Source organism: Rhagoletis zephyria, unplaced genomic scaffold (assembly GCF_001687245.7).
Source record: "Rhagoletis zephyria isolate East Lansing unplaced genomic scaffold, Rhagoletis_zephyria_1.1 Rzeph_scaffold_02660, whole genome shotgun sequence".
NCBI classification, from domain to species: domain Eukaryota; kingdom Metazoa; phylum Arthropoda; class Insecta; order Diptera; family Tephritidae; genus Rhagoletis; species Rhagoletis zephyria.
In genome coordinates, this window is record NW_016159744.1 from 51,014 (window position 1) to 77,956 (window position 26,943).

Below are 26,943 nucleotides of genomic sequence, written 5' to 3' on the forward strand. Positions count from 1 at the left end.
CCAAAGAAGGTAAATTTATAGAATTACGTTCTTTGCCAGAACGCACGTTTTGTACCTTCGCTATTTGGCCCCAAACCGGTTCGCGATAGCTCGTTTTGGTCCCAAACCGTTTCTGTTGTATTTCTCCTTGATCTAGGAAACAGCTGATTTTGCTGTCACTTTGTTTTGCTTTTGCTGCTGGGGTTTTATAAAAAATTTGGTTTATTTTTTATATAAAAAATTGTTCTTAAAAATGTCGCGAACTTTTTACTTAGGGCTCCGAAACTTTCTTTATCGCCTCGAGAATTTGCTGCAGATNCTTATATAAAAAATTGTTCTAAAAAATGTCGCGAACTTTCTACTTAGGGCTCCGAAACTTTCTTTATCGCCTCGAGAATTTGCTGCAGATCGGCTACAAAGGCCAACCGCCAAGTGAGTTTACCAAGCGATTCCCCGAAGAAGGAGGTTATTTAATCAATTTTATTTTTGCAGCGCAATTTGCATTGGCCGGTATGCCTAGTATTAACGTGAACGCCAGACGAATTGTTGCAGAGTCTGACAAGCCCGATAGATTTAGCCTTAAAGAACTCTTAGGTGATGGCATCTTCTGGGCCGTGCCGAAACATCGACGCACGATTGAGAAAAGACTTAAGCGGAAATTTGGCTTGCCTGGATATAATTGGAAACCATTGATCACTAAAACAAATCTACGCACGTGCAACCAATGTGGCCATGACCACGAATTGGGAATTCTTTGCCGTAAGTTGCGTTATATGCCCTTAATGAAATACTGGACTTGAAACGCTTTAATTGCAGCTCACTGCTACAAAAAGGTAGAGCTGGAAACTCGTTTGATGCAAGAAAAAATTCAGGAAAAGTTAGGTCTAGAACCTGTAGAACACGAAGTCGTCGTACTCTACGAGGGTGAGCAGCTAGAAGGATCTGTTGATGCTGCTAACAAAAAGAACGTGCGTGTTGTAGAAATGGAAAAGGCACGTCCCGTTTGGTTTAGCAAAAACCTCATGCAGAAGACCACTGTGCAACCAGAAAATACAAAAGAAGTAAAGCCCTCTAATTTGGGTTAGGCAAGAACATGTGTCTAAAATTATTAAAAAATAGTTAACAAATTTCGTAAATTTAACTATTTTATTTCGTTGTAAAGTAATGTTGAGTAGTATTTATTTGTTTAAGGAATCCATTATTGAAATCCTGTGCGGTCATTACTTTCTTCCCTTCGATACGTAGCTGATGTATCTCTACATAAGAGTCGGCAGCACAACGTACTAAAAGACAGCGTTTTTTGCGGTCGTAGTAAAAACCGCCGCACTCTACATTCCTTAGAGCGTCAGGTAACTTCTGTGGGAGTGGTAATTGGACATCAATCAGTTGCACGATTTTATTTTGAAATATCGTGTTCAAGTTTTTGTAACCAAAAAGTGCACGAAATCTTCTATGCAGTTGTTCAGCACTAATCTGAGTCCAATTCACTTCCGTAATAGTAGTCGTTATTTTGGGTGCTTTGAAAAGAAAATGCAGATTTAAGTATAAAATCGAATGGTGCCTCTTTCAATATTATGATTACCAAATGTAGCGAAGTCATTATTTTGTCTAGTTGTATTTTCTAGATAGCGAGGAAATTCTTGTATAGTAGTGACGAGCAAATTAGCGCCCTCTATGGCCAATTGGTTATGTAATTCTGGCATGAGAATACCATCTTGTATGACCACTTCTTGCTGGGCTAGAATCTAAAACAAAAAAACAAGTAATTTGGTATGGGAACTTACGACTACGAAAGAATTTTACACACTTACGTCTCCCACATCAAAGTGTTTGGGCTCTATTTTCATTATGGATACTCCCGTTTTCGCATCTCCATTCATTATGGCATATATAATAGGCGCAGCACCACGCCATCGCGGCAATAGACTAGCATGTACGTTAATCATGCCACTGTAAGTTGAAAGCAAACTTCTTATTAAAATGTTTGGTATAGTTTGTTAGATCTGCTTGCATTTCTGATTTTAATAACTTTTTTATCCAACTTTGGGGGAAAACCATGCACAACTACCAATAATTTTAACTCACTTTGGAAATGCTCTAATTATTTTCTCTGGTATTAAATGACCAAAGGAGACCACAACACCTAAATCATATCCTCCACAGATATCTGGCACGATAGGCCAGCGATAAAGCGGAAGGCGGTGATGTTCGGCGTACGTACGTACACAATTAGCAGGATTTTTAAAAGATGTTACTATGCCTAATGATCTGCTGTCGAAACTGCAATAACGGTGAACGCGTAACGATATAAACAAATTCAATTTTAAATTGGATATATTCTCAAGTACATACCAGCTTTTGTGAAGCGCTTGTAGGCTGGGCAGAGAAAATGCATCCGTCCCGAAAAACAGCACTTTTAACTTCCCGTTTGTCAAAACAGAAGGAACTGCTTGTTTACATTTCCAACGTTGGTGCTTCCGAAGTGCACTGACACTTTCATTTATTTTTCTGCGATATTTGAATAAATTTAAATAAAATTTTGGGCTACAAATCATAGTTATACAAATTAGAATGCAACAGCCATGACAACAGCTGACCTGCTCGAAGTTGACATGAGCTTGAAATGCATTCCACCTTAATTAACGCAGGGACGTTCAGTAAAAAAGAAAACAGTAACTAACTAAAAATTTCAAAACAATAAAATGTGCATTTCATACTCTTTGATCGATTTAAAAACGTGTGTATTTATTAATATCGGCATTGGAAATTTAAATAACAACAGCACATCAATATACATAACTTTATCTAAAAATTCCTATTCGTCAGGGTTTCAATAAAAAAAAAAAATCGGAATCGAGTTCAATGAACCACCTTAATGATTATTTTATTAAGAATTAAGGTTTGAAGCAGGTAGGGGAAATGTCAAGTTGTTATGCATTTTGCTTCACATTCAACTTCTCGTCATCAGTCAGATTTTCACTTTGTTTTATCTTTGTTTTATTGAATTATTTTGTTATATATCAAAGATCATCGAAATCATCGAAATTCGCTTTGAATAAAACCCAGAGCAAACACAATGGAGTCGGAACCAAGCTCCTGCAATACGCTGGCTTCCGAATATGCATTGCGTGTGGCGTTGCAAACTATGAAGGAACGTTGCCTAGTGCTCCAGAGACGGCTGACTGTGTTGGAAGAAGATAACCAAGAGCTGCGAGAACGTGTTGAGCAAGGAAAACCGGCATCCCTTTCTCAAAACAACAATGGCGCCATGGGCGGCGAAGCTGCCGAACTGATGCAGTTGCGTCTTCACGTTGCCGAATTAAATCGTCAAAAGCAACAACTGAGTGAGCACATAAATATGGTTTCAAACGAAAACCGAAAGCTTTGGTCCCGCCTTTCCCAAATAGCCAAAGATAAAAGCGGGCGCACTGGTGTCACAAACGAACAAGATATTTTAGGTAACGTGGGAGACCAAGATGACTTGCAAGCAAGCCCCCAAAATGGCAATGGTGCAAGTCAAAACCTTATACGTTCTAAAACATTTACACAACATTCACCGAACCCTAATCTACGCCACAAGCTAATTCCAAATGGCTCCGAACTAAGCATGGAAGAAGTTGCGCTTGATGGCTGTGATAAAAACGGTGAAGTAGTCGAGGAAAATAATGATTACGTGACAAGCGCAGATGGAGAGTTAGGCTTCGCTTACCTAAACGTTGATGACGGTGCTAGCGAAGCTAGCAGTAATGAAGATGCAGATTTTACTTCTGTAGCTAAGAAATGCATTGACGGCTTACAGGAAATGCGTCGGGAAGCGATTAAGCAACAACAGGAACTGAATTCAGCACTTGCTGTGCTCGAAAGCAAAATTGGTAAGTTTACTATGCTTTACATATTACTTTTAAGAAATGCTTAAAACACCGTTTCAATGCATCCATCTTTGCAGCTCTGCAACCATGCACAGATTGTGTAAAAAACAAAAAGAAACCAGAAACAGCTGACAAAAGCCTTGAAACAGATGAGAGCCTCAGCGAAGGGCTGAATGCTAGTAAGCAACCTGAGTTTAACGGTGTGAAGGCGTGCCATCGCCACGACGAATCTGAAGAAGTATATTCATGTTCCAACGAACCGGAGGACGAAACGTTTCTAGGTGTCGATGCCTATTACGATAAAGTACAAGACGTATTTAATATCGAGCCAAGTGATCGCTTGTGTCCATTATGTGGAAAGAAATTTGATAACACTGTGCCGTGGGAGACGTTCCAGCTGCATGTTGAGTCACATTTCATTGATAGAGATGTAGATTTCTGACAAAACCCAAAAATTTACTTTTCCTCAGAGCTATAAGAGGAATAATGATTAAAATGAGAATATACTATTGCGTGCTTGTTGTTAAAATGGACTGATTTTGTTGAAGAAAATTTTTGTTTCGCAATTATGATTGTGCGTACAATAATTAAAAGGTTTTAAGAATTTTATGTATGTATGTTTTTGTTTGCGTTGTGCAAATTGAATACTTAAAACTCTTTAAATTTTATACACATACGGGCAGGTTCTGCAATTCACTTCCGAGTGAATTTCAACCCCTGCCAATTTGAATTCAAAGCGAGTTTGATTGAAATTCACTGGAAAGTGAATTGCAGAACCTGCCTGATAACATTATAATTTCCAAGGACTTCGTATAAAAAAAAAGTATTTAAATATATTTTTAATTAAATTATTTAAATATATATATTTAAAAATATGGTATTTCAATTGAATACAAAGCAAATGCAAAGGTTTAAGAAGATGTATCACTGTCAAAACTAGTAGTTGCACGAGTACAGACATACACATATTTAATTCCATAGTAGCTTTAAGTTAACTTAGTACCTAAAGTTATGAGAAAGTGAAAAATGAAAAATAAAGGTTTGATATATCTCAGATGCACCACAATATCCTATACTTTTCTTAACCCGACCGAAAAAATTTTCTATGTCCTCTTTAATGTGTGGTCATTATAATTCCCCTACTATCAGTTCTTTGTGCCGGATTGAGTGGGACTTACCCGATCAGAGGCAGTTGTTTTGGCGATATAACACGGCCAAACTCATTGCAGCATGGTTTCTCCGCATACTTTTGCTTCGGGCTTGCATTGAGTTCAACTGCGGCCCAGAAACTAATTTCTGCTCATATCTCAAAGAATACTACACCCATTTCGGTTAAATAAAAGACTTGCAACGGATGGAGTCATCTAAGACCCTTTTCTTCCTTTAACACACACACACAGTACAATTTGGTAAAAGGGACAAAATCAGGTATCTTGAAAACGAGAAAAGATAGCGAAACAAATGTAATGGTAATTTAAAGATTTTGAGATGCAGAGTTCCGGAAAAATCATCTAGTTTGGTAAAATATGTATCGTGACCTTTAAACAGACCTTCAAGTGGGTTTTAAATTTTTTCCTTTTGTGACCTGAAGGCAGTATGCAGTGACCCTTTTTAAAAAACCGGAATAAATAAAAAAAAAAAACATCACATTATAGGGTCGATTTCGAGATACATTACATTCTTATTTAGATAACATGATTACAATATACTAAAATTGAATGGGCGGAATCAGAGTAAAAGGTTTAAAACTTTTAGGAAAGTTCGTTAAATTTTCCTTCATTTTGTATACAGTTTGAAGCTTTGATTTATATCGTTTTATAACATGAACCCTATTAAAGAAAAAATAAATAACAAAAAAATTATAGCTTGCAAATCAATGTGAATATTAAAAACAAAGGTGTACGCAGATATATACATTATATTGCATCACCAAAAAAGGTGCTATATTTTATTATATTTTAAGACGTTCACCAAAATATTTCGGAAAAATGTTAAGATTTAAGCGAGCTGGACCGATTTGAAAATACCTCCAAAAATGGAGTTTTTTATGAATAAAAAGAGTTTCTTAAAGAGCAGAAAGAAATAAAGAAGTCCCCACAGATGACAAAACAGATTCAGCTTAAAAAATCTGCATACAAATATTTAAAAATCTTTTCAACGGAATCGTAAAAATGAGATTTTTCCCCACTATTTTTTACTTATCTGCAAAAAAAGTCATTCGTGTCCCTTTTTTTTCAAATACCAACGCATCTTAATTCAACTAAAATGATGTTCGTTCATCCTACCTTTCTCTTTTAACCTTTGAATGAGCTTTTTAGCAAAAAAGGGCGAGAAAATACCTTTCCAATGATACCTCACAAGTCTAAATCGGAAGAGAGAACTGAACCTATTCAAGTTTTTCTTGTACCAATCTTTGAAAAAAGTTAAAAAAAAACAGCATCAAAAATCCCATTATTACGATTCCGTTAAATTTTTTTGTATGTTTTTAAAATATTTTTATGTAAACTTTTTAAGCTTTTTAAGCGTTTTGTCATTTAAGGGGATTTTTTCAAAAACATTTTTACGAAGCTATTTTTATTCAAAAAAAACTCCATTTTTGGAGGTATTCTCAAATCGGTCCAGCTCGCTTAAGTTTTAATATTTTCCCGAAATATTTTGGTGGACATCTTAAAATATAATAGATTTTATAATTCCAATGGAAAAACAGTACCGAATTTTTTATTTTTTTTTGTATGGGGAGTGATGCAGTCTAATGTACATATATGTATGTATGTATGTAAGTGAGTGAGTTTATGTACCCAGTGGTAAAATGTAATGTATAGTAATCGAAAAAATAATCAGTAAAACAACCCTTAGCACAATCGAAAATGTATTTTTTTCCCCAGGACGATGTCCTAAGAAAAGTGCGGCATTCAATTTTGCATTACCTAGTATCGAGAAATGATTGTGATTTAATATGAATTTTTTGCGACTTTTTGGATACATTAGAATGCTGATTACGTAGTTAGCAGTAATATTATCGAGAACGCATAAGAAATAGATTATAATATTTATCCTGAATGTAATGCATTACTACTTTTTCGACTGGGTAGATACATATCGTTACCTTAATTCACAAAGGCGACAGATAATACTTTTTCATGGTTCACAAAAAAAAATCTATATACATATATATATGTATATATAAATAAGGATACGAAAAACCTCCGTTTTTTTGTGGATGTTCTTGGATACGTAAATAAACGAAAATTGTAGTCGTTTTCTATTCGTTAAAGCATACGGAAAATTGTACTAGACCGCAATGCCGCCAAAATTTACGTTTCCTGCTGGCTGGGTAGATACATGCCGAAGGGTTCGCTGCATAAGCTCACATAGCTTTTGCGGAAACTTTCCCTTAAAGGCGTATGCAATTTTATCGGCGTACGCAACGACTTTTCCATCTCCAAATCCGTCCCACACAAAGCCTTTTATAAGTGTTGAGAGCAAGGCGAATATTTATAAATCACTTAATCGTTACTTTCTTTTTAAACTTTAATATAACTTAGATATATTAATTATAATAAAACTACAGGATCATATTATTGTTGTAATTCTAAACCCAAATATGCCATAAAATTAATGTTTTGTTTACAGCAGTCAAATCAACTGCCAATTTCTCCAAAAATACGAAAATCATTAAAAAAAACAGACTATGAATTTAAGTAACAGAAAATACTTTAGAACGCCAGAGTACTTGTTTTTAACAATATTTGGGCACAAAAATAAAATGTAGTTCACCAAAAATAAAAATATATTCGTTTTAACATGAGTGTACACACGTTGACGGAGGTGGAGACTTACTCCGAGAATTCGATCATGTTCTCAACACATGTAGTATAAAATACCCTTATAATATCATTGTACACAGGAACCAATAAACGATTTAATGTCGAAGAATTCTTTACATTTCAGTTTAAAATTACTATTAATATCGTTTGACTTTACCAAATTTTGTGTAAGTAGTTGTCATTTTTCATGAGCTTTCAAGCGTACATACATATGTATGTATGTGCATACATGCTTGCATAGCTACAAACCCTTATCTTGTAAACTGTTTGAGCCTTTAATTGCTTTGGGTGCGTATTTTTCTGAAACCGGAACCACTTTACTGTGGCGCTGACACGTTCCTACGCACAAGCATATAAATACATATGTAAGTATGTACGCATATGTACACGCACAACAGAACATTCATTCTTTCACTAGCGCCGCTTCGATTTCATAGTCAGCATTCGTATGCTGGAGCAAACCGCACACAAAAACAGTTTTGGAGCTTACGGCCGATTGTGAATTCGATCTCTCAAGCTTTGCTCTTTTGAACCGCCTCCAATACGGTACTCTAATTTGTGGTATTTCGGATATAAATTGAATGCAGACTCCGCAAACGCTTAAGTTAACCGTACCAATAAACGCGTTGCAACGCTGGCGTGTGGCTATTTTTTTAATGCCTGCAGATTTTTTACTTTCGATTTTAACGAAAATATTTGTGCTGTCTTTTGTGACGACCAATTTTACTGTGTTTTAAAATGGTTGTTAAAAGGCCGTTGTTACTATGGCTACAGTTGTTGGCTGGTAATGATTTGCTTGAATTCTTACATTAATATAAACGCAAAAGGGCAGTGAAAAGAATATTTTGGATGTTGAAAAATAAGAGAAAATTAAATTTTATTAACTGAAAAAATAAAATAAAACTTAAAGTGAACTAATACATATAAACAATAATAAAAAATATAAACAACAATATAAAACAGAGTACATATGTCCATTTACATGCATACCTCATAATTAATTAAAAATTTTTTAAGTAACTCCTGCAGAAGAGATTATCAGCTCTTCTTCTATAAAAACAATTACTAGAAAACAATCGGTATTTGACCTACATAAGGCAGAATTTTTTTTTTGTATTTAAAGCTTATCGTTGCTTGACGCCCAATATACTTCATAACTATCCGCCAAATTCACTGCCAAGTACGATGTGACAGAGAAATAAATTTAAATTTCGTTACCGCGTCTCAATGGTTGCCTATTCCACAAATTTAATGGTAAATAATTATAGTAGAATAGAAGAAATTTTTTTTTTTAAGAGATTGAGTCATAATTAAAATAGTAATTTCTCCGTTTATCGAAGTTAGCCTCAAAAATCGAGCTATGGTCCTTCGAAGTTCGAAATTGGACCTTTGGTAAAAAATTATTTTTAATTACTGTATGTAAACTCCTAAAAAAAGAAGTAAAAACATAGTCGTGGTACACCTTTTGCTCTTATTTAAACGGTATATAACTTTTTTTATATATGTACTTATATTACAGGTAGCAAAAAATTTGCTAAAAGGTAAATAACAGCTCTCTGTACATTTAATCTCAAAAATGCCAAATTTTGAGTTGTGACTCTTTTGAAGACGGTGTGCGATATGTACATATATATGTACAAGTGTATTGCTATAATTTGTTTATTTCACGCTTTATTAACATCTAGAGATAAAAAAAAATGTTTGCACATTTTACTACTTTTGATTTATTTTTAGTCACGTTTATTTTTCTTGGATTATCTCATTCCAAACGGGTTATTGATTTATTTTTTATGTTTCCGTTTACAAATACTAGCACGTCAATTTACGAATCAGCCTGCTCCTCCTGAATGGGATTACCGGGATACAAATAGCTGGGTTGCAGATTATCCGCAATGTGGAGGAACACGACAATCACCGATAAATTTGGACAATCGCGGTGTAAGTGTGGAGGGCATTGCATTAGTGTTATTGTTTTTGGGATGCGCATTACATATATATGTACACAAGGGTGGCCCAAAAATGCACAGAAAAATCAATTACTTGGTAATTTCTTTCTGCCACCAACCAGTAGCTCGTTTCTGTAACTATTCTCTACCGATTACTTCTCTACTGGTAGAGAATATACGTCATTCTCTACTACTCATATCTACTACATATCTACATATAGCTACTACTAGCAGTAGATAACATGGCGGCCAATTCATTTATGATAGAGCCTTCCAAAACGTTACTCAGAATATAGGAAATTTGAATAACGTCTTTTATAAATTAACCCGTTTTTCCCCTAATTTTCAGATTATTGAGTCAAATATTCCCCCATTGCAATTCCAAAACTACGCAAAGTCTTTTTCTCGTGGACTAACATTGGTAAATAACGGACTTAGAGGTAATCAATGCCAATAACTAATGCCCATTGGAAATTTAACCATTTATTACATTTCCCCTTATCAATAGCGGACATCGCAATACCCGAAACTGTTCGTGGCACACGACCAACCATTAGCGGTGGCCTGCTGAATGATGTCTACGAAGCACAATCGGTGCATTTCCATTGGGGCTCGCCAGGTGGTGTTAAGGGCTCTGAACATACTGTAAACGGCAACCATTATGATGCCGAAATTCATATTGTGCATAAAAATATGAAGTACGGCAATGAAGAAGAGGCTATGCGATTTCCAGACGGTCTGGCTGTGCTAGGCATTATGATTAAGATTGCGGATGTAAGTTTGCGGACATTTATAAAAAAATTGTAAAATGAAGATCTCCACTTACTTAATATCACAGAACCCTAACAGGTACTATCCGGGTCTGAATAAGGTTTTAAACAAATTACCGATAATTGCAGTGGCTGGAACTAATACAACTATGAATCACAAATTAGCTCTCAACCACTTCCTAGGGGATGTAGATACGACTAATTTTTTCGCCTACAGAGGTGTGCAGCAATAGAAGACCTTTTTTCTCGAGCTTATTAAAAATCAATCGAATTTTCCAGGCTCACTTACCACACCACCCTGCTCGGAGGGAGTTGCATGGCATGTCTTTCCGAAACCACTTTTAGTATCACGCGAAATGGTAAATAAATGTACAAATCAATAGTAATTGAAGTCTAAATACATTTTTAAATTATGTATTTTAAAATTTCTTCAAACAGATTCAAAAGTTATTCCTACTAAGACAGAAAAGTGGCGCACCGCTATTCAATAACTTCCGGCCTCTGCAAGCGCTGAACGGACGTGCAGTATATAGAGGCAAAGGACAGATATAACTTGTACCAACCACAATGAGGCTCCTACGACAGTTGGGCGTATTTTGTCGGAGCGATCCTAACAGACGATCCAGCTGTAACATAACAATGGGAACAATGGCATCCATTGAACAAAATTTCCACCGGCTATATTTTAATTTACTTATTAGTGTAATTTTTTAATGATAAAAATATATTTTTATAATCATAAAATATGTACATGCATCTAGTAGGATGATATCTTTATAGGTTGATCCATCTAGGGCTTTTTTTAAAACACTTAAATAAATTCTGAATGTCGGAATCTTTATTATTAACCGATAGAACATTCTCTAACATTTACTTCTTAAAAATAATTTCATCCAAATGTTGTTCGCGATTACGCTGTAGGTTGTCCATTCGGAAAGTCCAATTTTAAATTACTCTCTCCAGCATTACGGGCTTCCAAGTTTTAAATCATAGCTGGCTTATCGACGAAGACTTTTGACTTCACATAACCAAATGTTTTTTCATTGACGGTTATATTCTGTCTGCGGCCTACATTTGATGGAAATCATTTTTAAAGAGTAAATGTCAGAGAACATTATTTCGGGTAATAACAAATATTCCAACATCCAGTTCTATTTTAAGGGTTTTCTTTAAAATTAAAAAAAGGTCTAGATGAATCACCTGATATACGGCCATGAAGTTCCATATATTCAAATGTACATAAACTGCATTTTCAGTTTTGTTCAATCACGTAATTATTTCGAAATATTGGCCTACTAAGTTTCGTCGTAAAACACGTCTTTTTTAATTTTTGGTACGTCTGAAATATTACGATAAATAATTTTATCAAACCCCTTAAGCCAAAAAAGTTTATAACTATTTACAAGTAATGCAAGTACTTTCCAGGAGCAAAATATTCAACAAAAATGTCTCCAATAAAGTTTACTAGGGGCAGGGCCGAACGCAGGTAGGGTTTTTGGCGGTTCAACCCCGCCCCTTCTCCGAAATGCCTGCGGAAAATTTAAAAAAAGTTTTCTTTTCATTTAGTTAGTTGCCTAGTTCAATTATTTGCAAAAANTTTACAAGTAATGCAAGTACTTTCCAGGAGCAAAATATTCAACAAAAATGTCTCCAAGAAAGTTTACTAGGGGCAGGGCCGAACGCAGGTAGGGTTTTTGGGGGTTCAACCCCGCCCCTTCTCCGAAATGCCTGCGGAAAATTTAAAGAAAGTTTTCTTTTCATTTAGTTAGTTGCCTAGTTCAATTATTTGCAAAAATATGCAGATAAAGAACAAACCAAGGTTTGTGTACAACAAACACAGCATTTTGATATTCAGAACACCGCTTCGAAAAACTCAGTATGAGTTCGCCTTGGACCTAACATATCGATATACTACACGCATTTCCTTGCTTTGAATTTCGAGGTTTTCGAAGCTTTCAAAAGTGTAAAAATAAGTGAACTACAATTGCTTCTTTTAACATTTTTCATGTTCAGTATCATTTTGAGTTTTAACGTGAACGCGGCGTTACTGATCCATATTTTGAGAAAAAAATTAATTTACCTATTTGGGAGAAAAAAGTGTATTTACAATGCCCGTTTATCACCAAAACAAAAAGTGTTACGTTCCGAATGCATTCTGTAAAATTAACGAACTATTTTAAGCCGTAAAATTCCGCCCCTCCCGCTGTCGATTTGCACAAACTACAGTGACAGCCGAAAATTCACCAACCGAGTGTCAAGTAGCGAACAAATTAAGACGCTCTGACGCGGAGGACCTTAGTGCAACTGATTTCAGAGTAAGTCACTGAGTCCCGCAGTTCCCAGTATATAATGATGAGATAGAGAAAAATCCAAAAATTGTCGCCTCTCTAAGTCCATAGTTTACAAGATACCGGTAAGTTTTAAATTCACGTTCTTGAAGGTTCCGCTCAATGATGTATAAAATTTTTGTCGCGGTAAACTAAGCGATAACGAGAATTATGAACTCCTTGCAAATCCGTGGGCACCGCATGCTACTCTTAAGGTACGTTCACACAGAAAACGAAGCCGAGCCGAGCGAAGCTGTTCCGAGTTGGGTGAAGCTTTCAAATTGCTGTAGCTATATAAAATTGCTCATACAGCAAGCTTTTTCCGAAGCGTTTTGGAGCTGAAAGCCAGCACTTTTTGATTTTGAATTTTCTATTTATTTTTAAGCTTCATGACGCTGTTGCAAAAAAGATATTAAAATATTGAAATAAAAACGAATTTATCCTCTTCTTCTTTTGAATAAAATTGGGCGAATATCTTTGCCGCTTTTCACTGACGGTAAGTTTTTTGATATCTTTGCGGCCGTGTCCATGAGAAAAGCTCCGCTTCCAGATCAGGTAATTTTCGCCAAGGTATTTTAATTTTTATAAAAAAAAAAATATTCAAAAGTACAAATATTTTGTACTGTACGTAATTTATTAAATTTTGAAATTTTTTATAATTTAAAATAAAATACCTTTAATAGAACTGGATGTCGGCCCAAAAATGGTCTATAAGTTAAAAAAAAATTTTGACCACCATCGTTTTCAAGATGACGGTAATTTCACAACCCCCGGCGTCCTGAAAACCAAGTTTTAAACTCCCTGCGACCGAATTTTCATATTCACGTTCTATTTTGTAATTTTTTTAATTTGTATTAAAACCTGTTGTTTTGCCAAAAATCAATTTACTAGCGATAAAAATCGTTGGATAAATAAACAAGTTTTGAATGGGTAAATGAAAATGTAAAATAATGTTTGTATGGAATAGGGCGAGGAAATAATGTTATTCATACGCCACATCGTACATGGCCTTAATTGTACATACTGGGACATGGCGTATGAGTAACATTTTCCATGTAAAAGTTTTAATTTTTTTTCATTCGCAATGCAAACTTAAAATGAAAATATTTTGGGAAAATGACTTAATCTAGAAAAACTGTATACATATCCGTAATCTACGACCCAAAATTAAGTTTGCGTCCCTACAGTACCTTTAGGAGCATTAATCATGTAATAATTTTTCAGCCTTTTTAAATCAGTGGCATACATTTGCAATAATGGTAATCTTCTTAGCATTATTATTATGACACAAAAATATTTAGTTACATCAGTGTTATATTTAATTTAAACATCGTTTTAATCATTTACTGAGCTTTCGTATAAATAAAATACAAATAAACGAGTATATAATTTAAAAACTTTAACAAATTCATAGAATATAAACATTCATACATATACGATATGTAAACCCTTATGGCAGTGAGTGTTACGCGATAGGTATATTTGTACATTTAAGACTGACCGATTCTCAATACAGTCAAGTAAAAACCAATACACATAAAAAAACGCTGTAAGAATTTGCCTACAATTTTAAGGCAGTAAAACAGAGACCATAAGTTAACATCAATCAAGGCCATATGATGGAAAGGGATGCAAAATCACATGTACGCAAAAGAACTGGTCAGATTTTTCAGAAATCCATTCAATTCTCACATATAATATGATGCCAAAAGGCTGCAGATGTGTTGTAGGGTAGACGCTCTTGATACTTGTAATCAATGACTATCAGTGTTGCCAGCTTAAAGATTTGGTCGTCATTTCGAAGATTTTTGACTGCCATGACGACCTTTGGGACCCAATGACGGTTTTACTTTATGTGCAATTTTGGCTAGTTCTCAACTTTGAATACGTTTAGTTACACAGACAACTAAAAATTGCCGTTTAAATTGCATTGTTTTACTAATACATAACAAGGCCAATGAAAATGGAAAAAAAATCTGGTGCGGAAATTGTTAAAGCTGTTTTGGTTAGAGTTTTTTGTGCTCCATATTTTCTATTTGTTCTTTGTGCTGTACATGGAGAACTTTGGCTGTCTTTCCTATTTTCATTGGCGGACAGTGGTTTTCTGCCATATGGTATGCGAAGTTCGATTCCGGTGTGGTAGATGGTTTTATCATTTTTTTTTGTTCTAGTCTCTGATAAGTTCACGATATCTTGTTTTTATCTTGCGCTCTGTTTGTCCTATGTAATTATGTTCGCAATTCAACTTATATACACCTTCCGTGCCTAGTAGGTCTTCTTCGTTTCTGATATTTCGTAGTATCCTCCCCACGTTGTCCTTCGTTCTAAATGATGTATTGATGTTATACTTTTGGAATACTTTAGCCAATTTATATGTTGTTTTGCCCGTATATTTTTTATTATGTAACATTTATTAACTGGAACAATAGAATCGAGTTCCTTGAAAATTGCTACTTTTCTGTACTTTGCACTAAAAAAGCTAAAACAAACAAAGAAAAATTAAAAGATCGGGCTCACCTTCTCTTCTTCCCCTCTATTCTTTATTGGCACTGTCCAAGACAGGACGCCCGTCATTTCTCTTCTTTGCCAACTGACGCAACTGGAAATACCAAGTGAAGCCAAATCCTTCTCTACCAGGTTTTTTCAACGCAGAGTAGGCCTTCCTCTTCCACTGTTACCAGCACCGCGACCCGCGCTGAATACTTTCAGAGCGGGAGCGTGTCTGTCTTTACGAACGACATGACCTAACTAGCGGAGCCGCTGACCCGGTATCTTGCTAATTTTATTAGCTTTCAAGTAAAAAAAAGCTTAATCAAATTGAGTGAAAAATGAAGGCTCCAGTGTATGTATGTATATGTATATGGCTTTAGGCGCGTATTTTTCGGCTACCGGAACCACTGAACACAAATAGACGATTGCTGTGGGATTAAAAAGTAACGCACAATCACACGTACATACATATATATGTATGTGTGTGTAGTTATCATGAACCAACCACTACAGATCACCTGATCAGCCTTCGTTGTATTTGTAATCGTCGATTACAAAGAAAAAAAGTTTTCGTAGCGTTTTTGATATTTTTCGGGTTTTAATTATAAATTTTGATTTAAATATTACATATTTAAGATATAAAACGAAGTGATGTGTGATTGGACCAAGTTTGTTTTGCTAAGAGGCTAACTTTGCGTAAAAAGTGGGTTCACGTTTGTGGTCAGAACGCTGACATTGAAAAATCGAGCTGTGCTGATGCTATGCGGTTGTAAAACACTTTCTATCACGGAAACTATATTTTATGGACACCTTTTGCTCATTTTTATTCGGTTTCACTTATTGTATTTTATAATAAGTGCCAATATAATCGCACTCAACCACCGCGCCTTTTTCGTTTTCTTGGTTTATTTTCATTTTTAGGCAGATGTCAAAAACGCTCAGAAATATACGTTTTATTTACTTGCTTCTTGGATTCTTGGTGATCTTGTCTTTTGGCTTCATGTGTAGTTATGTATGAATGTATTCCCACACACGCGTAACTGAATATTAATTATTTCACTAGTGCCGCACCGATTCCATAGCCAGAATTCGTACACTGGAGCAAACCGCACAGCAAAACAGATTTGTTTGCTCTCCTAAACTTTTCTGCACATACACATGAAGATACGAGTAAATACATAAGGGGTATTCACGATCCGGTTTTTTCATGTGATCAAACAACAACAAAATTAGCCAATCGTGCTATTTATGTACCATGCATAGGCATTATGCACCGGATCGTGAAGACCCCTATACCTACTTACTTGCATACAACTGTACTTTTATATAAAAACTTGTACATACTTAGATACAGATTCTTGATTTTGTCTGATCTTGGCATAAGCAGGTGCTTCCAGCTGATTGTGAATTCTATCTCTCAAGTTTGCTCTTCTAAGCCGGCTTCAATACGGCACTCTATTTTGTGGTATTTCGGATATAAAGTGAATGCAGGCTCCACAAACGCTTTAGTTAACCGTACCGATAAACGCTTTTCAATGCTAGCATGTGGCTATTCGTTTAATGCCTGCGGCTTTTTTCTTACTTTCGATTTTAACGAGAATTTTCGTGCTGTCTTTTGTGAAAACCAAGTTTTAGTGAGAAAGTAAATTATTAAAAAGTTTTTTTTTTTAACTGCGTTTTGAAATGGTCGTTAAAAGGCCATTGTTCCTATTGCTACATTTGTCGGCTGGTAATAATTTGTTTGAACTCTTACATACCTAAGAATGCATAAATAAAAGCAGTGAAAGGAATATTTTAAGTGTTGAAAAATAAGTGAAAATTTATTTTTATTAACTGAAAAAATTTAATAAAACTTAAAGTGAACCTAATACAAATAGTGAATACAAAATAAAAAAATTTAAAACTTTACGTGAACTTAATATAAAAAATAAATGCAAAAACCATTTGCCATAATAGCAGATTTGACCTATTAAATAACACTGTGCAAAAAATTTCAAAATGTTGGAGGTGATAGGAATCGGATTATTTGATGAATTTGTAATAAGATCCCAATGAGAACGTATAATTTAAAAACACATTTTTCAAAGTTAACGGAGCGGGAAACTCCAACTCCAAAACTCAAAAATATCAAAAATAAAGCGTATTTTTTTTATTTTCAAATCGGTTAATATTTACCCCGCCATGGCTTTGGGGTTTCCCAAGTATTTTACATGGGGAAAATACATGTTTTCGCAAAATTGCTATAAAATCGTTCGAATTCGCATTTTTTTCATCGAATACGACTATTTCCTTTCAGAAGTCTTAAAAAAATAACACCATGATGCATATTTAACTTAAAAAACTTACTAAGTGTATTTTAATAACCGATATGCCTATCCGTTATATACAAAAATTTGTTATTTTATGTTTTCGTAACCACATCTCACGCAAGAACAGCTCAAGGGATGTGCTTAATTCTTATTTGCATTCTACTCGATGTTTTCCGTAGGTTTGTGGTAAAAACTTTTGAAAAGTAGGGTTGCCACATATTTCAAAATTTAAAGATCAATAAGATATTAAGTTTATTATTTATTCCTCAAAACAATAAAGCGTTTGAAGATATGTAAAAATGTTTTTTAATGGGGCTGCCACCTTTCTTAAAAGAAATATAACAATGATTATTATAAATGTATTTAATACCATAATATGGGTGCGACACGAAAGGTTTATGCATAAGCTTTGGACTGACATGTTTTTAATTACGGTTCTAACTAAGATGAGGTAATTATGTAAGTTAAGTGAAATGACGAAATATGCATTTTTGCACATTCGATAGTTTGACATGGTAGCGACGATATATCGCACTCATTTTAATTTTTTAGATAGGTGCCAACCCTATCCGGAAATATGTAGGGGTAAAAGCTTTATTTTAACAACTTTTGTATTATTTTACTTAACAGCATGTAATATGATGATGAAAAAAATTTATATTATAGTTAAATGGCAGCGCTATCCATATATATGAATTAAAGTGGTGATATTAAATAAGCTTAAATTTTGAATAATCTTTGTTCTATTTTTTTAGAAAAAGTGGCTTCGTTCAAAAATATTTTTAAATATCTTCAAACGCTTTTAGTTTTGATGAAAAAACTTAAATATTTTATTGACCTTTAAAAAATTCTCAGTTTTCATATATCTGGCAACCCTATTTTAAAAAATTTTTGCCACAAACCTACAGAATACATTGAGTGGAATGTAAAAAAGAATTAAGCACATCCATTGATCTGTTCGTGAGTGATGTTATTATGAAAACATTAAATAACTAATTTTTGTATATAACTCGATAGCATTATCGTTTATAAAACACACTTAATAAAACTTTTAAGTTAAATAAACATCATAGTGTTATTTTTCGAACACTTTCGAAGAGAAATAGTATTATTCAATTAATTAATATTAATTTTTAACGAATTTATAGTAATTTTACAAAAAAATGTATTTTCCCCATGTAAAATACATGGGAAACTTCAAAGCCCCGGCGGCAAGGGTAAATATTAATCGATTTCAAAATCAAACGTTACATGTCTCTTTATTTTTGATATTCTTCATATCTGGGGGGTGGCTGGAGGAAAAAAATTTGGTCCACCCTAATGTATATATCTATATACATTCGACGGTCACAAGAATATATGTAATTTTTTTTTGCAAATTTTGATATGCATACGCTTTATAATTGTGTTTTTAGCCTAAATAACATACATATATATAAAGTTTTATGACCGTATGATAACAATAACCCGTGCCGACTTTTGGTTGAAATTTTAGTTAACTTGAATTAAGCCTACCAAATTCTCCATGAAAACTTTGGAAATGCGAAAAATTTCATATGTTTCCCATATATAAACGCATTTCTAGTAAACCTGCATATTTAGATTTTTAATATGACGGCAGGATTTCTCGCAAGGACATCGAAAAAATTAATTTATGGCAAAAGCGCAGTGACTTTGTAAAGGTGTATTACAAGGCTACAAAACGATATGTTTTCTTGTCGAATAATTTGTGTATTTCCTGAAAATTGACAATTGTAGAATTAATTAATTAGTCTGACAAGGCTTATGATGAACATAATTATTTTTATATAATTATAATTTAATAAATTTAACTTCTTATTAATTAATAAATTTAACTTCTATGACAAATTCTTTTCCTCCATAAAAAAAAAAAAACCTTTCATAATAGTATTAAATAAACAAAATAAAGTGTTTTAGTGTTTGACACGTCCTCTCGGCTTGATTAAGGAACAAATGTGGTAGTATTATTTAAAAAATTTTAAAAATACCGTCAGAAAAAAATTATCGAAAATCAGTGCGATTTTTCAGCAACTTCAAACTGTCACTATATTACACTAGATAAGCTATAAAGCTGTATACCAAAAATAAATTTAGAAATTAAAATACTTGGAATTGGGATGAAAAGTTTGTGTAATTTTCCAAATTTTTGTACAAAGTTTGAAGTTTGGACTTAATGGTTTTTGGTGCACTGTTCTTTGAAAAAAAAATTCTAAAAATCGGTTACTGTGATCCAAAGTTATGCGGTAACATACATAAATAAAATAAAAATATTCCGGCGGGTTGAATTCGGTTAAAAATTCAAAAACGATAGAAAAACGGCGTTGAAGCTTTTAGCCAGGTTTTGGTCGTTGAACGAAGATAAATAAACAACTAAAAAGATATTTCGATTGAATCAACAGGACAACGTTGTCAACAAACCTTTATTCTGCTCATTACTTTAGTCAAAGATTGTTTTCTAGTTAGAAGAAAGGCAAAAAATACAAATCCTGATTTATTTACACAACATAAGCGTAGAGTTAGCAGCCATTTCTGCATAAGTACAAAGTTGTTTTTGTTTTTTTTTGTTTAAGGCCGTCTTCCAGCAAGCGTGGGATATGTAAATATTTGCAAGCAATGGAAACAAATTCGCTACACTTTCCATTTTAACCATCATCTCAGTGACCTAATACATGTATGTATGCATATATATATATATGTACAAGTATATCATTGGTAATGCATACGCGAATTTATGTTAAACTCTGGTACACACACTCCACTAGTGAATATAATAAATCTAAATGCTTAACTACATATATGATCTGTTTATGTCACGCTTTTTTATTTCTATCTTTTTTTATTGCAAACGTAAAATTTTTTGCACAACTATCAAACTACTTTTGTTTTATTTTAATCATTTCTTTTGTTTTTTTTTGCTTGGACTAACTCATTTAAAACGGTTTATTGATTTTTATTTTCATTTGCTAGTACTAGCACGTCAAATTACGAATCAACCTTTTCCAACTGAATGGGATCACCGCAATGCAAGTAGATGGATTTCAGATTTTCCACAATGTGGAGGAACACGACAGTCACCGATAAATTTGGATAATCGTGATGTAAGTAATGGTGTATATACAACATTTTTTTGCAAAATTTTTCCAACGGTTTGACTAAAAGTTGAATAAAGTTTGAATTCAAATTGATATCAAAGCTTTTCTCAAGTGGAGAACTGAGATTATTTTGCATACGAAAAATGTGTAAGTTTCTTAGAGAATGGTTGAGGTACACTTGAAAATTGGATCTCTACTTGGTCTCCAACCCAAATGTTTATTGGGTATTAGCTATACTAGAACTCGGCAAGTTTTCAACTTTTTTAAACTTTTTTCATAACCGAAACTATCAATTTACTATGTCATGCTCAGTTTATGATTCCATTTTTTTTTTGGTTTGACCATCAAACTTTAATGCGAATTATCTAAAGATTAGATTAAGATATTAACTATTTTAAGAGGAAAATAAATTAGTAAGTACGTACAGAATTTTGAGCTACCGATATACATACATGTGTACATACATACATATAGTGGTTTGGTAGAGTGTGTTCGTGAACTTTATGTCTAACCTTCCAAATACTTTAGCTAAGTATAAAACGTTACTCAGAAGCTAGGCAATTTTATTAACGTCTTTTTTATAAGTTTACCTCATTTTCTCCCTATTTTCAGACTATTGGCTCAAATATTCCCCCATTGCAATTCAAAAACTACGCAAAGCCTTTTTTTCGTAGACTTATGCTGGTAAATAACGGGCATACAGGTAATCAATGCCACTATAACTAATGCAGATCGGACACTTAACCATATACTTTCCCTTTCCCCTTATCAATAGCGAATATTGCAATACCCGAAACTGTTCGTGGTACACGACCAATCATTAGCGGTGGTCTGCTGAATGGTGTCTACGAAGCGCAATCGGTGCATTTCCATTGGGGCTCGCCAGGTGCTAAGGGTTCTGAACATACTATAAACGGTTACCGTTATGATGCCGGAATTCATATTGTGCATAAAAATATGAAGTACGGCAACAAAGAAGAGGCTAGCCGATTTCCAGATGGTCTGGCTGTGCTGAGCATTATAATTAGCATTGTGGATGTAAGTTGACGGACATTTATAAAAAAAATCTCTACCTTCCTCATATCACAGAACCCCGACAGGTCTTATCCGGGACTGAATAAGGTTTTCAATAAATTACCAAGAATTGCAGTGGCTGGAACTAATGCAACTCTAGATCACGAATTAACACTTAACAACTTCCTAGGGGATGTGGATACGACAAATTTTTTCGCCTACAGAGGTGTGCAGCAACAGAAGACGTTTTTTATTCAAGCTTATTATAAATGTATCGTATTTTCCAGGCTCACTTACCACACCAACCTGCGCGGAGGCCGTTACCTGGCATGTCTTTGCGAAACCACTTTTAATAGCACGCGAAATGGTAAAAAATTATTAAGCCCAAACTTTTTTTAAGCCCAAATAAATTTTATATTTACTTTAAAATTTTTTTCGAATACTTATGCACATAGGTTCAAAAGTTATTCCACCTAAAACAGAAAAGTGGCGCACCGCTATTAAATAACTTCCGGCCTCTGCAAGCGTTGAACGGACGTGCAGTATATAGACGCAAAGGATAGCAAATAATTACAGATATAACTTATACAAATACCAACCACAATGGTGTTCTTACGACAGTTGGGTGTATTTTGCCGGGCGGTGCTGACATACAATCCAGGTGTAACATAACAATAGCAACAATGGCATCCATTGAACAAAATTTCCACCGGCTATATTTTAATTTACTTATTAGCGTAATTTATTTAATGTTAAAAATATATTTTTATGTTCATTAAATACATACATACATCCACATTTTTTTTGTAAACCGGAGACCTTTGGCTTTTGTAGGATTTTCTCCAATTCATGATGGATCTCTTAGGATATATATCTGTGTTCGTATGGAAAAGTAGCTTATGTCGAAAGGCCGGCTTTAGTATAATGCGGCATTCCCTTTATTTTTTAAACGACAAGGAATTTTTTGATGAGACTTAAAAAGAATATTGACTTGCTGGTATCGGAACTATTTCTTGCACGTTTATTTGCTACAAGTTGTTTAACGGCTTAGCGCCCGTAAGTCATTCGCAATTGTATGCTGCGAATGCCGATTTATACTAAAGCCAGCCTTTCGACATAAGCTACTTTTCCATACGAACACAGATATATTTGTACTAGGACAATGCACAGTGAATGAGTTTAGCAGATATGATAGATTTATTCGCATCCATATATGTAATACTTCTATATTGCTAGTACAGCATGATAGCACTGTGTTTTCAATTCGAAATTAAAGAAAGTACTACATAGAAGGTTAGTTCGTCGAAAATCTACCAAGAATTGTCCAACACTCAATATATCAGAGAGTAAGGAAAAATTCCCTGAAATTCTCTCTCATGTTGAGAAACTTGCAAATTTCTGCACGAACGCAAATTTGCAGGAATTTGCAAGCTTCCCTGCCAGCTGGTGTCAACGGTTGCATTTCAAACATAAATAATTTTCATAGAATTTTTAAAATTCTTTCAGATAGGCAAAACCAGGATTTCTTATCGTACTAGATAATGTAGAAATCCCAACATATTCCAGGTCCTTCTCTAACTGGTCTTTTTATCCTCTGCTACCACCAGCGGGTGCAGCGTTTCTCGTAGATTTATAAAAATTGTATTTTTGGTTAATTTTTCATGTGAATTTTTTTTTCAATAAGATTTTCTTTTTTTAATTTTTTTCCGTAGCTTTGACGTTATTAACGCCAAATGCCCAGACTCTGTACTTTGATACTGATTTGAGCCTTTATTACACCCTTGATTATAGTTCTCGTCATGATTTTAATCGCAACATTCCTCCCAATTGAAGAGTCTATTTTGAAACTTATGATCAAACTAAATAATGATAAAATAAACTCAGAATATTCAGCTAATATCGCCCGGTTGTCGAAAGTCGAAAGTCGATATCTTATTTTCATACATTTTTTAATTTTGCTTCCCAGCAATATTGACCAGTTGATGGAGTGTTCTGCAGAAAGTTTATACAGGAGTTTAAAGGGCATTTTTGGGTCGGCAATGGATGTATGAAAAACAGCTTCTCATAAAAATACAATCTCCGTTCGGAGTCGGCGTAAAACTGTTGGTCCCATCCCCCTTTGTGTGACAACATCAAAGCGCACGCCACAAATCGGAGGAGAAACTCGGCCAAAACACCAACAAATGTGTAAGCGCCAATATATTATTATAATGGATGTATGTATTAGATTTACATATTCACCTAGAATGCTGTATAAATGCAAAATTGTTTCAAACAAAATGTATTTTGTTAGGGTATTCACAAAATCTAAGCAAATTACCTGTAAAATGAGGTAAACAGGGTTGATTTTAACTGGCCTCTGGTTGACCAAACTTGATGCAAAAATTTGCAAAAATATATAAAATATTTCTAATGCAAACAATTACAGTCATTTTACAACGCTTTTTTTTTGAACTTGTTCCCATAATTTATACGAATTTTGTGAGTAAACTTTTATGTTTAGTGATTTATTTAACGACTTAAATTGAAGCTTGATTGATCTAAATGTGTTATTTCGCAACAAAAAGATATTTAATTAAGCAATTGTTTTGCTGAAAATTTAGGAACCAATACAAAAAAATTAAAAAAAAATTCATTTAAGTAAATTATAAATAAAAGAAAAACATCGGGATCAATAACCAGTATGGACGTAAGGGGTAAATAAAATATGCTAATGGTTTTATTTTTGAAGATTTATTACCAAACACTTTGCCGCTAATGACTCAAGATGCTGATTTATTAGTATCTATCGGTTGATCCATTGAGAAAGCCTTAAAACGTTGTCACGTCAACAGACTTGTCCCAACTAAAATAGCTGATAATTCCATAAGTTTCAAGGCCATTCATTAATATGCATGTATTTATGTACTCAAAAACACACTACTTGGACATTTAAATGCACACTAGGGTGGTCTAAAAAGAGTAAAATCGGAATTTTAATAGGGGGTGACCCTACGATTGTTCTACGTCGAAAATATATCCAAATTTTTTATTTTAAAATCAAAAAATATTTAGAGGTCGCTCAAAGCACTCAAAGTTTTCTATGTATTTTATATGGGAAGAAACCACTTTTCGTAAAAATGGTATGGAATTCTTCAAAATCAATATTTTTCGATCGAAAAATTCTGGTTCTCTTCAGGAGACTTCCACTAATAATACCCGATTATTTATTTAACCATTTTTTCATAGTAACTACAATTTATACGTCCACCCAAAATCCCCAAAACCACAAAAAATGCAATGGGGACACCAATAAAAAATCGTTAATATAAACGATAACGATAACTTCATTTTTGCTCATGCATTTTTGGACCACCCTACTGCACACACACACACACATTCATGAGGATAATGAATAGAGGGGCTCTTCTATGCAAATGGCTAGATATAAGTAATAAAAATCTAGAATAGGTAACTTGAAATTAGAAAACAAAACTTGTGCAAGACTTCTTAAATTGTAGCGTTCTTCGGTTCTGTCGAAAACAATAAGTAGCACAGTAGTGTCAAGTAAGCTTGTGTGTCGCTATGTCAACCACACAGTTTTATGCGGCCGATAATTTCTTCTTGGCATAAATTAGCACATGGTATGTTTGTACTCGTATGAATGTATGTATGTATATGTACATATGTCTAAACCTGGAGGGCTGAGTAACAGAGTAGAAATTAAAAAAAAATGTATATATTAAATGCATAGTAATCAGACATGAATATACTAGGGAAGTTAATTTTTCAGCCTTTTCCGATCCCGGAAATTTCGGGTTGTCGTTATCACAATCCTGGGATCCCGGGATTTAGATATTCATTACTTTTCAATAACCTAAATCGAAAAAATTGCTCCTATATTATTTGAGAAGCTCTCCTACCATAAAAGAGATAATCTCTTTTTTATTTAAGGTGCCTTTTTAAGCTGATAATGATAGAAGGACGAAATTCGAGGATGTTATCGAGTTTATAAGAGTCCTTGCCACATATTTTTTCAAAAATAATATTGCGATATGTCAAGGATAAAATTTTAAAAGGAAATTTTCAATTTTTCCAGTCCTTCTGCACCAAAAACTTGAATATGTTTAAATTCTGCAGGGGTTCCTCTTTAATTTGATACCCATACTTCTTCCCTAAGCACACGTTTCTCACTTTTCTGAATATTTTTAAACCATTTTTGAAGCGACGATAACATTTTTGTTCTTGTTTTCTAATTTGCAGCTGAGTCCAGCGTTGCCGCTTCGCTTAGATTCAAGAAAAATTTATAACGTTTTTCTTGACTGTTTATATATTACATTTTCCTTCGTTTTGCATAATTTTTTCTACAATTCCTGTCAGACGAAAGCAAAAACAAAAAATGAAGTTTCATGAACTATTTGGTAGTTGAAATCTACACTGCAGTATCTTATGATCTCGTGAACTAAAGGAACATAAAGAACTTTTCTTTCTGACTGCTGGACACCTGGAACATAGCGAAATTTGATTTCCCCTTTTTAATCAAGAATGATAGAATACAAGCACTTTTTAATGTGCCTTATTTGAGCGCTGCCACCATGCGCATTCACTATGCGCATTTTTTGTTGGCAAACACATGCTCACTTACGATTGTCATTGTGTCCATTTTTGTAAAGTTGCTAAAATATTTACGATTGCTATTAATTTAGTCTTCAAACTAAAAAAAATATCAACCAAGCACCAAACTCAAAAATGGCCCATGGTTTCGCGAATATATTGATATTTGTGTTTAAAATTTACATACTAAAAAAATATTAATTATTAAATAAAAAAAGAAATATAGCCAATACTGGTCAAAAAAAGGTGTTCATATTATTGCCATCAGTGCAAATTACAAATCCCGAAAATCCCGGAATTATTTGCCAAGAATCCNTGGGACCTTAAAACGGCCGGGATCCCGGATCCCGGGATTAACATTCCTAACATATACATACATACGTACTAGACGTTTACGCCGATAGATTTTGCGGGCCGGCGTCGTCAATCTTAGAATAACCGGCGACGCCGGCGTCTCAAATAGCGCCAGCGCATCTGGCCATTAGCCACATACCAAAGAACGTAGGAACCCAATTTATGTTAAATTGTAACGCAACTTTACGAAAAATATTATTAAAAAGACGCCTAATAGGTATTTGGAATCGGTGCATATGCTTGTTTATTGAAGTACTTTAATATAAAAAATAGTCGATTAACCAATCAGCTAATAAGACATTAAATCGAATAACCCCACGGCCATAATTGTGTTTTAAAATAGTCACTACGA

At 34.1% G+C, this 26,943-nt stretch overlaps 5 protein-coding genes across 7 annotated transcripts; 4 read left to right on the forward strand and 1 right to left on the reverse strand.

Annotated features, from left to right (window-relative positions):
- The first annotated feature begins 159 nt into the window (after window positions 1-159).
- mRpL32 (mitochondrial ribosomal protein L32) lies at window positions 160-1,148 on the forward strand. Its single transcript, XM_017621980.1, has 4 exons — window positions 160-209; window positions 299-411; window positions 472-738; window positions 796-1,148. Exons 2-4 carry the CDS (start codon window positions 324-326, stop codon window positions 1,062-1,064), a joined length of 624 nt encoding a protein of 207 aa, XP_017477469.1. The 5' UTR covers window positions 160-209; window positions 299-323; the 3' UTR covers window positions 1,065-1,148.
- Window positions 1,107-2,806, reverse strand: LOC108367375 (methionyl-tRNA formyltransferase, mitochondrial). 3 transcript variants are annotated; one of them, XM_017621977.1, is made up of 6 exons: window positions 2,697-2,806; window positions 2,332-2,487; window positions 2,065-2,259; window positions 1,791-1,929; window positions 1,562-1,724; window positions 1,107-1,496 (listed from the first exon to the last, which is right to left on the reverse strand). In XM_017621977.1, exons 1-6 carry the CDS (start codon window positions 2,774-2,776, stop codon window positions 1,126-1,128), a joined length of 1,104 nt encoding a protein of 367 aa, XP_017477466.1. In that variant the 5' UTR covers window positions 2,777-2,806; the 3' UTR covers window positions 1,107-1,125. The 3 variants fall into 3 exon arrangements, with proteins under 3 accessions (XP_017477466.1, XP_017477468.1, XP_017477467.1); XM_017621979.1 differs by lacking the exon at window positions 2,697-2,806 and adding an exon at window positions 2,577-2,689; XM_017621978.1 differs by lacking the exon at window positions 2,697-2,806 and having other exon boundaries at window positions 2,332-2,622.
- Window positions 2,807-3,017: 211 nt separating this feature from the next.
- On the forward strand, window positions 3,018-4,457 carry spn-F (C2H2-type zinc binding domain-containing protein spindle-F). The gene is made up of 2 exons (XM_017621983.1): window positions 3,018-3,851; window positions 3,926-4,457. Exons 1-2 carry the CDS (start codon window positions 3,056-3,058, stop codon window positions 4,288-4,290), a joined length of 1,161 nt encoding a protein of 386 aa, XP_017477472.1. The 5' UTR covers window positions 3,018-3,055; the 3' UTR covers window positions 4,291-4,457.
- Window positions 4,458-8,376: 3,919 nt separating this feature from the next.
- LOC108367378 (carbonic anhydrase 2-like) lies at window positions 8,377-10,943 on the forward strand. Its single transcript, XM_017621982.1, has 7 exons — window positions 8,377-8,459; window positions 9,489-9,613; window positions 9,971-10,061; window positions 10,130-10,395; window positions 10,460-10,610; window positions 10,671-10,750; window positions 10,830-10,943. Exons 1-7 carry the CDS (start codon window positions 8,414-8,416, stop codon window positions 10,941-10,943), a joined length of 873 nt encoding a protein of 290 aa, XP_017477471.1. The 5' UTR covers window positions 8,377-8,413.
- A 5,948-nt stretch (window positions 10,944-16,891) lies between these two features.
- LOC108367381 (carbonic anhydrase 2-like) lies at window positions 16,892-22,253 on the forward strand. Its single transcript, XM_017621984.1, has 7 exons — window positions 16,892-16,937; window positions 20,512-20,636; window positions 21,243-21,333; window positions 21,406-21,668; window positions 21,720-21,870; window positions 21,932-22,011; window positions 22,100-22,253. The coding sequence occupies exons 1-7, from the start codon at window positions 16,892-16,894 to the stop codon at window positions 22,205-22,207; spliced, it is 864 nt and encodes a 287-aa protein (XP_017477473.1). The 3' UTR covers window positions 22,208-22,253.
- Window positions 22,254-26,943: the final 4,690 nt, after the last annotated feature.